The sequence below is a fragment of the Diceros bicornis genome, chromosome 2 (genome assembly GCF_020826845.1).
Source record: "Diceros bicornis minor isolate mBicDic1 chromosome 2, mDicBic1.mat.cur, whole genome shotgun sequence".
Classification (NCBI taxonomy): domain Eukaryota; kingdom Metazoa; phylum Chordata; class Mammalia; order Perissodactyla; family Rhinocerotidae; genus Diceros; species Diceros bicornis.
Genome location: NC_080741.1, coordinates 11,510,711 through 11,527,024, shown reverse-complemented (window position 1 = coordinate 11,527,024; position 16,314 = coordinate 11,510,711). Strand labels below are relative to the sequence as shown.

Genomic DNA, 16,314 nt, shown 5'->3' with positions numbered 1-16,314 from the left:
TAGTTAGTGATTTTTCAACTTTAGGCCGTTTTAGATCTACTGACTTCCTATTAAGACAGATCAAATTTCAGTTCTTTTATCCCACCCCTCACTACTTGCCCTGTCCTTCTAATGTAAGTATATCGCAATATCTGTTTAAATATATAAGCAATGTTTACGGTATGTGGCTGTGTACATATTGTCACTGCAGAGCCAAGTGAGGTACTCTGACTGTTTTTTTTTCTTGTAACACTTTTTTTACTCTTTTAAAAATAATTATCCTTTAAAAGTAATTATCTTTTAAAAGCACTTTAGTCTTCTAAGTACCTATCCTTAATATTTTTCCAAATGCTACCTCTGCTCTTCCAACCGGGACTAGTTCCTTTCTAGACCTACTGAGCAGCTGGCATTCTGGGATTTCCATTCATTGTATAAGTATACTAGATCTCTTGTGATTTAATCTCATGCTTTTGTTTTCTTTCTTTTTTAACTACTGTTTTGTTTTGTTGGAACATATAATCCAGTAGCTTCTTAAGAAAGGGTGCATGAGAAGTAAGTCTGCACGTCTGAAAAAGTCTTTATTCTACTCTTGTATTAGATTCATAGTTTGGCTATACAGAGAAATCTAAGATGAAACTAATTCTGCCTCAGGATTCTGAGGCGTTTAATGCTCAACTGCCTTCTAGCCTCTGTTAAATAGTGCAATACGATTCTGATTCTTGATCTTTTATATGTATATCCCCCTCCTCTCTGACCTCTTAGGACCATCTCTTTATCAACGGTATTCTGAATTTCAAGGCAGTCTGTCTCTCTTTTCATTCACTGTGCTATAAGCATTTGGTGGCCCTTTCAGTTTAGAGATGCATGTCCTTTAGTTTGAGGAAAGTTCTTATCTAATTTCCTTGATACTTTCCTCCTTTCCATTATCCCTGGTCTCTTTTTCCAGAACCCCAATTAGATGAGTGTTGGATTTGTGCACTGTTCCTCTAAATCTCCCTTCTTTCTTAGGTTCCACCTTTTATCTTGCTCTTCTTCCTGAGATTTCCTTGGCTTTGCTAGGGCTTTATTTACTGAATTTTAAAATTTAGACTCAAAAATTTAATTCTTGCTCTCCAATTATTCTTTTTTCCATACATTCTTGTTCTTAGTTTTTGGTTGCAATACTGTTTTATCTCACTAAGAATATTAACTATAGCTGTCTTAAGTCCTTATTTCCTACATTATCTCTGTTTCCAGGTCCCTTTCATTTCTCTTCGTTTTGGGCTCTCTCTTTTAATTTTACAGATTTTTCCTAAAATGTCCAGTGGTATCTCACAGTCTAATATCTATTCATATTAAAGAGCACGACACTAAAACTGTGACTTGAAGCAGTGTCTGTGTGGGGAGGGAATAGGTTAGATGACTTGAGGGCTTCTGTCTAGGATGATTGGGTAGTGAGCCAGTCTTTTGAAATTTAATGAATTTCTCAAAAGAACCATCCTCCAACTTCCTATCTGGGGGGCTATGGCTGGCTATAATCTAGGAATAAGTTGGGGAAAAGGCACTTTACCTTAATGTCAGTTTTCAGCCTAATATCTCATTCTCTACTCTGTGCCTGGTGCCCCAGTATCTAGGGAGCCCTCTGGAGAACATACCTCCAGTCTTTCCCTGAACAGGCAACTGCCTGGCTGTGCAGGGCAGGGATCTGGAGAGGGATTCCATCACTCCACATATAGACTTTGAACCAATCCCCTTCTTTTCAGTCCATGCCTCATCTGAAGCTCTGACAGCTTCTGATACTTCCAAGTTCTGAATCTCTTGGGAATGGTGAGGGACAACCTGCTCATCAGCTCATTTGTATCCTCTTCTACAGACACTTTGGTTTGTAGCTCAACCCTGCCTTGCAAATTGGTTATGACTTCTTCAATTGCTTTTCTCATCACAAACTCTTTTCAAAACTCTAATTTGCTGATATTTCTTCTCTCATCTCTTTGTCCTTGTAGCCTTGCACTTTTAAAATCATTTATTATTCAGTTTAATGGAGTTTAGGCAAACAGAAGAGATAGCTTGTTTAATGAGAATAATTAACCTTTCTAATGTTTATAGTCAGGATTAGCTATGTAGAGCTCCTGGAACAATACCTGGCATATAGTAGACTCAGGAAAGTAACTTTTTATTTTTTTAATTTTTTTTGTGAGGAAGATCAGCCCTGAGCTAACATCCATGCTAATCCTCCTCTTTTTGCTGAGGAAGACCGGCTCTGAGCTAACATCTATTGCCAGTCCTCCTCCTTTTTTTTTTTTCTTTCCCCAAAGCCCCAGTAGATAGTTGTATGTCATAGTTGCACATCCTTCTAGTTGCTATATGTGGGACGCAGCCTCAGCATGGCCCGAGAAGCAGTGCATCGGTGCACGCCCGGGATCTGAACCCGGGCCGCCAGCAGTGGAGCGCACAGACTTAACCGCTAAGCCACGGGGCCGGCCCGAAAAATAACTTTTTAAACATTAAATAAACAAATTATTGATTTTAAAATGATAATGATTTAGGATATGAAGAAGCCAACTACTATTACGAAAAAGGAGTGATAAAAGAAATGTTTAATGAACTTAAGATTTAGAATTATAAAATTACCAAATGTTAGTCTCAAAGGGATCCTGGACACTGTCTAGTATAAATAAAAAAATGGAGTCCCAAAGAAGTTGCATGATTTTCTCAAAGTCAGCCAATAAAAGAGCCTGGACAAAAAGAGAGTCCTGATTCCACAGTGACCTTTCCATTCCCCCAGCACATTAGAAAGTCACCAACTGGCTAAAGGAAGAAGGGAGCCACCTGCTTGATAACTCAGGCACTACGCTTGAAGGAGGAAAACAATTATGAGAGAATATTCAGAAACTATATAGTAAGCTTAAAAACCCTCCACGCTTCATTTCTCTCATCGTCAAGGGCAGCTTCTTTCACATCCCCACCTTCAAAGCCTTATCTGCTTTTTATTTCCTTCACCTCTGTTTCTTTCCCCCCCGGCTGTAGTTTTTTTTGTGTGTGTGAGGAAGATCGGCCCTGAGCTAATATCTGCCCATCCTCGTCTCTTTGCTGAGGAAGACTGGCCCTGGGCTAACATCCATGCCCATCTTCCTCCACTTTATATGGGATGCCGCCACAGCATGGCTTGACAAGCGGTGTGTTGGTGCGCGCCTGGGATCCGAACCTGTGAACCCCAGGCTGCGCGCACTTAACCACTTGCGCCAGCGGGCCGCACCAACCGCCTCCTGCCCCGGCTGTGTTTTTGATATTTAACTTAAACCCAAACTCATCTGTTGGCAGCTACTAGGGAAAAGAGGCTGTCCAGAACAAACAACTGTCCTACTCCAGCCACACCAGAGGTTGTAGGAGAGGAATGGTTATTTCTAAATGAATCTGTAGGCTCTGGTTTCAGGCTTACTTCTAACAATTCCTTCTTACATTCCCTAGACGTTTAAACACATTTTTTTGTTTCCTCAAAATGATGCTTCTTAAAAGAACTTTCTAAAAATAATAACTTAATAACAAATATTTAGAAGAGCAAAATATCTTACCAGTAGTCTGGGAAAAAACTGGAGGAATGGTTCCGGGTGATACGGCAGGAGGATAATTTGGAATTATTGGTGGAGGCAAAGGGAAATTAACTCCTAAGGAGCCCTATGGAAGTATTACAAGTTATAAGATAATGCAACAAACACATCCATAAGGATTAATTAAAATGTAGAAGAGAGGTAATGAACAGGTCTCACCAATTGTTGTAAAGCAAACAGTGCAGCTTTTTCCTTGGCCTCGTTTTCAGAATGGCACTGTGGCCCATGCACCAACAAGCCATTGGATAACTTTACCTGGCAAACTGTCATTGTCTAAAAAAGAGAATACCCATGTCTATGAAGTTAGGAAGTCGATCTTCTCCCCAAAAGCTTAGTCTAAACAAGTAGAATAATTTCATCTGACATTCTGTAAAAAAGAATTTAAGAATTCAAAAAAGGTCTATCAGTTTAAGTTTTCAGTTGCCAAGCAAACACTTTAGAATTCCTGCCTTATCTTTTAATGTTTACAAAATAAAATGCTCTTTAAGCTAGCTGAAGGGTCAAGCATCCTAATGCAAATGAAAGCCAGCAAAACTTTTTTCTTTAGCAAGGGTTGGGAAACTAGGCCTTCCACTTGTTTTGGTAAATAAGGTTTTATTGGAACACAGCCAAGTCCATTCCTCTATGTATTGCTTATGGCTGTTTTCATACTATAACTGCAGAGTTGAGTAGCTGTGACAGACACCATATGGCCCACAAAGCCTAAAATATTTTCTATCTGGCCCTTTACAGAAAAAATTTGCTGACCTCTCCTTTATACCATCCTCTAAATTGCAGATATTTTGCTAATATGAATTCATTGCCAAAATCTAAAAGACTCAGAAGGTCTGACTAATTTTATATTCACATTTAAATTATAACTCTTTACATTATACTTTTTTTCCTTTACAAAAAAGAGTTTTAAAAAATTGTACTTTTCAAAAGGTAGCTATTTTTATATATTATTAGTTTAATCCTGCTTTCTGTTTAGGCGAGAATGTATCAAGAACTTGGATGCAAAAAGGATAAAACAATCTTCCTCGTAGCCAGTGGTTCTTACGCCACTGTCTGTGGACCCAAAGGTCCTGAGACCCTTTCTGGGGGTCCTTGAGGTCAAAACTATTTTCATAATAATACTAAGATGCTATTTGCCCTTTTCACTCTCATTTCCTCATAAGTATAGAGGAGACAAAAAGTTTATTGATATAGTTTCAGATTCTACATTGCAACTAACTTTTAAGAAAATACCACTTTTTAGTATAGTATCAAAGAATATCCACAGTTATATGAAAAAGGCTATTAAAATCTCTCCCTTTTTCTAACTATCTACCTGTCTGAGGCCAGATTTTTTCATATATTTCAACCAAAACAATACATCACAAGAGACTGACAGTAAGAAGCAGATACGAGAAATCTAGCTGCTTCTACTAAGCTAGAGATGGGAAAGATTTGCAAAAATGTAGTGCAATACCACTCTTCTCATTAAATTTTTTTGAAGTTATTTATTTTTTTCTGTGTGTGTGAGGAAGATTAGCCCTGAGCTAACATCTGTTGCCAATCCTCCTCTTTTTGCTGAGGAAGATTGGTCCTGGGCTAACATCTGTGCCCATCTTCCTCCACTTTATATGTGTGACGCCTGCCACAGCATGGCTTGACAAGTGGTGCATGGGTCTGCGCCTGGGATCCGAACCTGTGAACCCTGGGCCGCCGAAGGAGAGCACACAAACTTAACCACTACCCCACTGGGCCAGCCCCTGAAGTTATTTTTAATAAACAATAAATATTTAAAATTTTTTAGTTTTAATTTTAATACAGTAAATATGGATATAACAAAGTAAACAAAAGTTCTTTGGGGTCCTCAAAAAAAGTGGGGAGTTTCTAAGACCAAAAAGTTTGAAATGGTTCTGGTTATGCATAAAAAGAACAACCAGAGTAAGAATTATAAATCTGCTGCTCATAAAGTCAAAAAAATCAGCCCCATCATATTATCTCTAGCCAAAGATTTTCGGTCAATTTATTTATGCTCAGTGTTAAAGAATTTATGTAAATAGAACAATAGTATACTATACCTGTGGTGTTCTAAGAAAGGAGAAATCTGGCTGTGGCATTCCAACAAGAGAACAAATTCGAGAAAGTTCGGTGACTGGTGTGGACACAGGAGGGATCTGGCTGGGAGGAGGCCAACACACATTGTCCATTGACTGCGCATTACGGTACTCACTAGCACTGTGAGACTTGTTCATATAAGATGCTACCAAAAAAGAGAAAAGGACACATTTATATTAAAAAGTATGTTGAACTATGCAATTATTGCAGGGTTTTAGAGAAAACAAGCAGGAAATCGTTAAAAGGTGAAAAGAAGCCTCTCCCATGAAGCAAATATAAGAACTATCTAGTATTACCTAAAATTACTAAGAATTCAATAAAGATTTTTAGATGATTATAGCTGATTAACGATACAGGATTAAGATAAAGATTTTAAAATATGATAAGCAGCTGACTGCCAAAAATTAACATCTTGAGAGTTTAATGACTACATAGTTATGTTACAGGCAAAATTCGAATAAGCAAATGGCTTTTTTTTATCTGGTTTACAATTAATTCCTAAGTTTTGAGGCTTTGGATTCAAAATTCTATCTTACATTCTGAGATTCATGGATGCATGTTTTTGTTGCTCCAAAATGATGCTTCTTAAAAGTTTTTCTGAAATTCCTTCTTTTAAGTGCTGTTACATAGATGATTAAAAATTTCTGAAAGTTCACATTCTTTATGATCAACAAACTCACTAAGAGAATAAGAGCAAACCCCAGTGAAGAAAGAATCTAAACCTCTTACTATTATAGAGTAAGAAAAAGGTTAAATGGCTTGCCCAAAGTCACAGAGCTCGTTAGTTCTGTAACGTGTGCTTAATTCTGAGCTCTTGACTCTAAGGTATATGATTTTTTTCACTATACTGAAATTAAGTAAAAGTTACTTGTTTTTGACAGTTGGACCATCTTTATCCAATTTTGTTTTAAAATTTTATTTTGCTCTATTTCAATAGCATGTCTGTCACCATGATAAATAGTTTCTTAATAGTTACTGGAATTTTTAATTAATGATTTACCCCAATATTTACCCGAGTATAAATGGAGGTAGGCTCTGATTTTTGTTCCAGATTTCGATCCTTAATAAACTCAGATCTGCTTATTCAGAAATGTTTTTCACCTCCCTGAGAAACTTCTGTCCCCACCTCTTTTTCTATTAGTGATTCTTCTTGGTAGGCTTTTGCAGATAATAACATAGACAAAATACTAAAGCATAGGGGACACGGAGGGTAGGGGCAATGATAACATTTACTGCCTGATGTTATGCCATAGGCTTCACAGATTTAAGGTAACTACCCACTTTCTAATGTCTGCCTCCATTAATTATTTTTAATTGATTTTATAGCTTCTTCTATTTTTATGTTGGTCAAATTATTTTAACATAATACTCATATCAATTATTGGCACCTACAATGTGCCAGACATAGTGCTAACTGCTTTATACGTGTCATATAATTATCGCAACAGTCATTTGCAATGCTATTCTCATTTTATAAATAGGAAAAAAGAGTTTTAGAAAAGTTAAATAATGTATTTAGGTTATATAATCATTTTTAAATTACTGAGGGAAAAAAGCAAGAATGTGAAAACCTTTCCAGGCTAAGGATCTGCACAATGAGTATCTGTAATAGAATATTTAAGTAATCACAAGAAGACATTTAGGGACTACTGATCTATTGGTTACACAGGTATATTAATATATAAATGACATAAGCATAAAAGTTATACTCTTATTTGTTATTCTTAGTTATATTCTTTTAAAAATAAAAGTAGTTTTATCTTTAAAAAGCCCATGGTAAAGAAAACAAATGAACTGAATTTTTGAAAAGATATTGGTTATTAGTAATAGTACTTAGTTTACTTACTTAATTTCTTATTTGGTTTAGGCTGTGAGGAAGATCCATATTCATCTCTTCTATTAGAGGAAACATTACCAAACTGTTTCATTTCGTTCTTATGGTCCACAGTGTCAAAGCCATCAATTTTTAGAATTTCTTTAAGCATCCGTGTTCCCTTCTGTTTTGAAAATGATTGGTATGGATATGGTGGGGATAAGAGGAGAAAAGTTAACATCAGAGTTACAGAGCGTATTGATCCTTCTTTTAATGAGTTCCATTGTTAAAAGTTAAGATAACTACATTCAGATAGAGAATAAGGAAAATCAATAGCCTATAGTTAAAAAAAAATTACCCACATTTCCTGGCATAGAAATAACACTTATTTTTCTGCTTAACTTTTGGCCAAATCACCTAGAAGTAATGTTTGAAAAGCAAGGGAGGTATGGTCTAAAGAGAAAAAAAGAAAAAGACAGTTAAACTGCCCAAGGCAGCCTGGTTTTCCTCAGAGGATGACAATAATGATGCAACACCCCAGTCCACATGAGAGAAAAGTGTGTTAGCAGTTGCATAGGGTATGTATGCATAACAATAGTGAAATTACTATAGTACAAAAGCTCCTACAGACTACGAACCATAGCAAATGACTGTGGTGACAAAAGTTCTTCACTTGGAGGCTCTTCACGATGAGATGACTGTACTTCATTTTCTTTGGAGATATTCAAAGATGCTAAAAAGTTCTCAATTCCAGGGGTATGCTAAAATAATAAATATTTTATGCATGAAGATGAAAGTACAAGAACACAGAAAAAGCTGAGAATTTTATGTACGAAAATGATATATCTAATTTTCACTCAATCATCTTCCCAGGTGTTAAAGTTTGGGAAGAGAAATTGAATAAGTGGTCTGTTACCTTATCAATATCATTTGGATAACCAGTCATAACTTTTTGGTTTTCTGAGACTTCTGCACTTTCATTTCTCTTCAATAGCTTAATATTACATTTGGCAGGCCCTCCAAACGTCTATAAAAGAGTAAGAATGAGCTTTTTGTGCAAATAAAATTTATAGTTACTACTTAATAATGTTCTAAATAAATTGCTACAAGCTTTTTTATGTGCTATTCTCCCTTTTGTACCGTAAGAAAAAAAGGGGACCTAAACTCAGATGAGGAAAATAATTACATCTTTATCTTCATTAACTTCTAAATAAGATTTAGCATTCCCTTAAATTATGAATGTAGGCAATAAACCACAATAGGGATGATTCTAACTGCATTTCAATATAAGTGATTTTCTTTCAAATCTTAAGTGTTTTATTTTAGCATTAAAAACATTTTTCTGAGAAAAAGCTTCACCAAAGAGGTCCACAGCACAAAAAGTTTATGAATCCCTTTTCTAGAAGAAAGGAAATTATAGCATAAGAGTTTCAAAAGGAGAGGGCCTTAGAAGTCATATAATTCAACCACTGACTGATATCTAAATATTAATGGGTTCCACTTACTGAGAATCTGTTATGTGCCAAATATTCTGGCAAGACATTTTTTATAAATTTAATGTATTACTAGCTTATAAGAGATCTAATTTTTTCAAACTTTGTATTAAAATATAATATGCATACACAAAATGCACATAAGTATACATGTTGAATTTTTTAGATTAAAAATTTGTTATTCTTTGATTATAAAATGTATACATATTCCTTATCAAACAGCAGAGACTATACAAAATAAAACATAAATGATCTCAGCTTCCCCCCACCAACCTAACTCTACAGAATTAACTGTTAACTTTGTTATGTTGATCCACATATTTTCATTGTATATATAAACATAATTCCACATATTTTATGGATATATATACACACACACACACTTATGTATGTAGGTGTGTTCGTATGTATGTGTGAATGTATGAACTATATATATTGAGAGAGACAAATGATCTATTTTTATCTCCATTTTAAAGATGAAGAAATTGAGGCTGTGAGAGGTGTAGAGAATTGCTCAAGGCCACCTAGCTATTAAACAGCAGAACAAGGACTTCAAGTGTCTCTAGTTCCGAATTTTGGACTCTAGCTGTGCAACCTTCCAGCCAAGTGACTGTCAGACTTTAGCAAACCTCATGCCGCACACCTTAAGGTTTTGGTTGAAAGGGCTGCAAAATTCAGTCAGATGCCACAGAGCCACCAAACGCAATCAAAAGTTGGCTACTAGAAATCTGATTTTAAGAAAGCTTACCTGCTTATTTGACATTTTTTGTGACCGACTCTCCATTTTAGGACTCTTACACTCTTCTTTAACTAGAGACAAGAAAATAGAAATTTTGGTAAATGAAAGAACTTGCTGCACACCAAGAAAATTTACCAAATATTTACCATAGCAAGGCACTGTGTTAGAGTCACAGAATTCCAAGAAGAAAAAGGCCCAATCTTGAGGAATTTATATTCTAGATGAGGGGTAGAATTGATACTCACAGATAACAACAATAAGAGAAAAGGAAAGGTAGCATCTAATTGAGCCTTGAAGGACGGTAGGTTTCCAAAGGGCAGAATAGGAGGCTAAGTATTCCAGGCAAAGGAAATAATAGGAGAAAAGACATGGAAGCAGAAAGCAAGTAACGTGTCTATGGAGCTCTAAATAGACCAGTTCCACTGGAGGTTAAGGAGTAGAATGGAGCTTAACTGAACTAGAGAAGCAGGTTGGAGCAATCATCTGCAAGGTTTTGAAGACCATGGAATTAAACTGGTAGGCAATGGGCAATCAATCATAGAAAGGTTTTGAGCAAGTAGTGAGCTGTTCAGAATTGTGCCTCAGGAAGATTAGAATATGGCAGTGGCTTATTGGATAGACAGAAGGAGAGTGAGAGACCAATTAGGAAGTTATTTCAGTATTCCTGTTAAGGGGAAATTGGGGGAATGGTAGGGGAAATGAAAAAGATGAATTAGAAGAGGAAGGAAGAAAGGAAAAAGGAAGAAAGGAAGGGAGGAAAGTAGGAAGGACGGAAGTGGCGGGGGGAGGAAAGGGAGAAAGAGAGGATGAGGAAAGATGTAGGGGGAGGGGATGGCGGGGAGGGGAAGGATGGGATGAGAGAGGAGGGAAGGAAGGGACGAAGATGGAAAGGGAAGGGAAAAGAGGGAACAGAGAGAGGGAAAAAAAGGGGGAGGGGAAAGGAGGAAGGAGAGGGAGACAAGGAACAGAGGAAGGAAGGAAGTAATCTTGCAAAAAGGAGAAAAAGTGAATTGACATGTATCGATATTAAACTTTTGTTGAGACATACACACAAAACTAATTGGAATTCCACATAATGCAAATAGTTTACATATATTCATGTAAATAATAATTTGAAGAAAAATCGCAATGCAGTTCAATTAAATAAATAATCTTTAAGCTATATTTATCAGATTTATAGGAACATTAATCCACATTTAACTTAAAATATAAAAGAAACAAAAATAACTTATAGATACTGGTGCAAAAAAATAGTCTAGCAGTTACCAAATTGAACCAAAATTATAAAACCACAAAATTTTTTTGAAAATAGTTTTTTAGAAAAATATTTTAAAAAATCACTCTAATACTACATGTAATATGTAGATACATAAAATACCACGCACATATTAAATATCATAAATTAGACGCAGCATTGTGCACTTCCTCTGCTGGAAAGCTCTTCAACAGGCTTTTTGCATAGCTTATCCCATTCCGCTCCCCTTTTATTTTAGTCTCTGCTCAAATGTTATGTCCTTATAGAGGCATTCCTTGACTATCCTATTTAAAATAGCACCCCATCACTTTTTTCTCTTAATCTGCTTTATTTTTCATCATAGCACTTATCATTACTACAGATTATGGAATTTATTGTTTACTTGCCTATTATCCACCTCAGAATGTAAAGTCCATTAAGCCAGGATATTTGTCTGTCTTGTTCACTCACATATTCCTAGCACCTAGAACAGTGCCTTGCACATAACAGCTCAATAGGTAGCAGTTGAATAAATAAAAGAATGAATAACAAATGAGCCACATTGTGAGCATGAAGAGCAATTTGCTGCAGTTTGGGAATACTTTGATCAAGAGAAGAGAAACAGTAACTGCAAGATGAAGATTCTCATCCCTGCATCTGCATTCCCTACCGTGCTTGGAACATAGCAGACACTACTAAAGGAATGAAAAGAGTAAAAATATATAAATTATGTAAGACAGTATTAACAACAAAATATTTGTACATATTTTTAACAAAAATCTGTAATATAGTTTGGACTAATTTAATTGGCAAGTGTTTACACACAGAAAAGTAAATTGATTACTCTAAATAAAATTTATCTCCAAAAGTAGTTAGTGAGCAAAATCAGCAAAAATGTCAGAGTAAGGACCTCTAAAAATTCTCTCCTCCATAAAAGCAATGAGAAAATGGGCATAAATTACCAGAATCCAATTTTTCAGAACTATGGAAGTTAATCAAAGGCTTGCAGCAATCCAGAGAGTGTTTATTCAAGAAAGAGACTGAATCTTAGAATAGTGAGCTTTGTGGCATTTTAACTTGCTCTAGTCCCATTCCCCACTCTCCAGCTCCAAGTAGCCTTGAAAAGTACAGCCAGCTGTTTTGGTGAAACCAATAGCTTGGCTGCCACCAGAGAGATCAGAATGAGGCTAGCACTCTTTCAAAGTGTTATTCCCAACATTCTATGAGGTCAGTATTACCATATCAAAATCAAAGGCATCACAAGAAAAGAAAACTTAAAACATCCCTTATGAATACAGATCAACAAAAATCCTCAACAAAATACTAGCAAATCAAATCTTGTAGCACATAAAAATGATTATACACCTTGCATTTATCCCAGAAATACAAGGTTGGTTCAACATATGAAAAACAATCAATGGAATATACCACATTAATTGAATAATGGACAGAATCCATCTGATTGCCTCCATAGACACAAAAATAGCATTTGACAAAATCTAACATCTCTCCAAGAAAACAACCACCTAGGAATAGAAGGAGACTTCTTCATCCTAATAAAGGGCATATACCAAAACCCCAGAGCTAACATGACACTTAATGCCGAAAGATTGAAAGCTTATCCCTAAGATCAAGAAAAGATAAAGATGTTCACTCTCACCACTTCTATTCAACGTTGTACTGGTGGTTTTAGCCACAGCGATTAGGCAAGAAAAAGAAATAAAAGGCATCCAGATTATACAGGAAGAAGTATAACTATCTCTAATTGCCGAAGCCACAAAAAATTAGGGCTAATAAACAAGTTCAGCAAGATGGCAGGATACGAGATCAATATATAATAGTCAGTTTTATTTCTATAAATAGCAATGAACAATCCCAGCTCCCCTAAATTCCATTCCATTCCAACTGAAAACAGTTTCATTGACAACAGCATTAAAAAGAATAAAATACTTAGGAATAAATTTAACTAAAAAAGTGTAAGACTTGTACACTGAAAACTACAAGACATTATTGAAAGAAATTATAGAAGACTTAAACAATGGGTGTTACTGCAATAAACAACAACAACAACAACAACAACAAAACAATGGAAAGACATTTTGTGTTCATGGATAGGAAGACTTAATATTGTTAAGATGACAATACCACCCAAAGTGATCCACAGATTCAATGCAATCCCTATAAAAATTCCAGCTGCCATTTTTGCAGAAAGAGACAAGCTGATCCTAACATTCATATGGAAGCACAAGGGACCGGAACAGACACAACAATTTGGAAAAAGAAAAACAAAGTTGGAGGACCAAAACTTCCCAATTTCAAAACTTATAACAAAGCTATAGCAATTAAGATGGTGTGTTGTTTGCATAAAGATGGCATATAGATCAGTGGAAAGGAATTGAGATGTCAGAAATAAACCCATACATCTACAGTCAATTAATTTTTTTTTTTTTTTTTGCTGAGGAAGATTCACCCTGAGCTAACATCTGTGCCAGTCTTCCTCTATTTTGTATGTGTGTCACCACCATAGCATGGCCACCACTGAGGGGTGTAGGTCTGTACCCAGGAACTGAACCTGGGCTGCCGAAGTGGAGCATGCCGAACTTAACCACTAGGCCATGGGGTCGGCCCTCTATGGTCAATTAATTTTTGACAAGAGTGCCAAGAGAATTCAGTAGGGGAAAGAACAGTGTTTTAGCAAATGGTGCTGGGACAAATAGATATCCACATGTAAAAGAATGAATATGGACCTCTACCTCATACCATATACAAACACTCAAAAATGGAAAAAAGACCTAAATTTAAGAATTAAAACTATAAAACTCTTAGAAGAAAACATAAATATAAATCTTTGTGACCTTGGATTAGGCAATGGTTTCTTAGATATGACACCCAAAGCACAAGCAACCAAAGAAAACGTAGAAAAAAAATAGGTAAGTTGAACTTGATCAAAATTAAAAACTCTTGTGCTTCAAGGACACTATAAAGAAAGTTAAAAGACAATCCACAGAATGAGAGCACATATTTGCAAATCAAACAATGAATAAGCACTTAGTATAGAGAATATATAAAGAACTTTTACAACCCAAGAATAAAAAGACAAATAACCCAATTTTAAAATGAGCAAAGGATTTGAATAGACATTTCTCTGAAGAAGATATACAAACAGCCAATAAGCATACGAAAAGATGCTCAATGTTGTTCATCATTAAAGAATTGGAAATGAAAACCACAAGGAGGCTCCACTTTACACGTACTAGGATGGCTATCATAAAAAAGATGGACACTAACAAGTGCTATGGAGGATGCGGAGAAACTAGACCCTCAAATATGGCTGCTGGGAATGTAAAATGGTACAACCATTTTGGAAAACAGTTTGGTAGTTCCACAAAAAGTTAAACATAGAGTTAACACATGACTCAGTAATTCTACTCATTCATCTATACCCAAGAGAATTGCATATGTTCACACAGAATCCTGTACATGGATATTCACAGCAGCATTATTCATGACAGCCCCAAAGTGGAAACAACCCAGATATCCATCAATGGATGAATGGATAAACAAAATGTACAATGGAATATTATTCAACCATAAAAAGGAATGAAGTACTGATATAGATCCTACAACATGGATGAACCTTGAAAATATTACGCCAAGTGAAAGAAGCCAGTCACAGAAAGTCACATATTTTATGATTCCATTTATATGAATAGGCCAATAGTCCAGAATAGGCCAATCCATAGAGGCAAAAAGTAAATTAGTGGTTGCCAGGGGCTGGAGGAATAACTACTAATAGGTATGGTATTTCTTTTTGGGGTGATGAAAATGTTCTAAACTTAGATAGTGGCATTGGTTGTACGACTTTGTGAAAATACAAAAAACCCACTGATTGTGTACTCTAAAAGGATGAATTTTATGCTATGTGAATTATAATTCAGTAAAGCTATTAATTAATAAAAATAAAAGGAAGCAGTTAGCAACACAAGTATACTTTTCTAACTTAAAACTTACATTTTCTGTGAGGCTCATGTTTTCTTTGCTGACATTTAACACTGTTGTCATTAAAGCCAGATTTATGATGTTGAGTTACTTGACTTATTTCTTGAGGTAGAACTGCACCCTGAAAGTTAAAATTCTTATAAATGATTTAAACAAACTCTTAATATTATAACCACTTCTTTTCCTCAATGTTTAATAAATAATTACCTTATCATTTTCATAAAAGTTATATAGCTCATTAGAAAAATATTTAAGGAATGCAGAAAAGTATAGAGAATTTAAAAAACCACTCATATTCCACTACCCATTATTAACATAATAATCATCACTCCAGATGTTTCTCTATGCATTACTTTAATAGCAAAATACATAGAAAACTATCACTTTACAAAACCGCTACTTTCAATAGAAAGAATTAAATCTAATTTTGCTTGAACTTAATACAGAAACTAAAGAAAAGATTAAACTTTAGGTAAACATTTCTTCACAATAGAAATATCAGCCTCTAAAGATCCCTCTAGATTTGCTTCAAAATAATCCTGTCTCTGAGGTAGGTGGGGTTGGGAAATGAGTAAGTGTTATATAAAATATAGGATTGGATATGTGCAAGGTAAGGGATGGGTACCTGTGGGTTCATTATACTATTCTCTTCACTTCATGATTTTAAAAATTTCCATTAAAAAGTTTTTGAAAATTCATCATTTCTGTCTCTCTGTTATGAAAGTTGAGGATATCAGCCCTTCCACATCCCTTCCCCAGATACGTGATTTTATTAATTAATATTTATATTGTCAAGGTTTTCAAATGATGAAAGACTACTACCAGACGGCAAGACTGATTATAAAGCTACAGTAATTGAGACAGTGCAGGAATGGACACAACTAGTGAAATGGCATGAGTAAGTTTCATATCGAGATCATATCAGATCCTTTTATTTTCTGATAGGGAAAGAAGGCCTGAAGGCAAAAAGAGACAAAACTTGCCACAGATGAAATAGGAAGAGGAAGCAAAAGCAGAGGCTGGAGATGTTCAATACAAATTAATCATTTCACAATTTTGCTTTTGGTGGGCCCTATTTATTTTCTTCTAGCACAGACAAATAAACACCAGGTACAAAGGCACACCATGTCCTATTTGGCAGTGGGAATGTTCCAAAATAGTTGTGATATGCACTAGAGTGTGAAGGAAGGTCCAATGCGCTCATATCCACAGGAACACCCAGGGCTCTTTAGTCTCGAAGAGTCAAAATCGCCAAGAGATTTCCACCTGCACAGCACAATGGCTGGTGGGGTTTTGGGTTACAGCAGTACATTACGGGGGATTTTGACTCTAAGGTAGGGAATTAGAACATTAGGATCAATAGACTGGTATGAATGAATATTGTG

General features: G+C 35.6%; 1 protein-coding gene across 4 annotated transcripts in view; it reads right to left on the bottom strand.

The window, feature by feature from the left end:
• XRN1 (5'-3' exoribonuclease 1) overlaps nt 1–16,314 on the bottom strand; it is a 115,321-nt gene that overhangs the window by 7,813 nt on the left and 91,194 nt on the right. For 2 of the 4 annotated variants that reach the window (XM_058551721.1, XM_058551730.1), the window contains exons 33-40: nt 14,942–15,050; nt 9,706–9,767; nt 8,381–8,491; nt 8,103–8,225; nt 7,498–7,648; nt 5,615–5,796; nt 3,726–3,839; nt 3,531–3,633 (exon numbers count right to left, since the gene is read on the bottom strand). In XM_058551721.1, the coding sequence (XP_058407704.1) occupies nt 3,531–3,633; nt 3,726–3,839; nt 5,615–5,796; nt 7,498–7,648; nt 8,103–8,225; nt 8,381–8,491; nt 9,706–9,767; nt 14,942–15,050 (955 nt within the window). The remainder of the gene's footprint in view (nt 1–3,530; nt 3,634–3,725; nt 3,840–5,614; nt 5,797–7,497; nt 7,649–8,102; nt 8,226–8,380; nt 8,492–9,705; nt 9,768–14,941; nt 15,051–16,314) is intronic. The other 2 variants (XM_058551736.1, XM_058551745.1) reach the window with 1 other exon arrangement.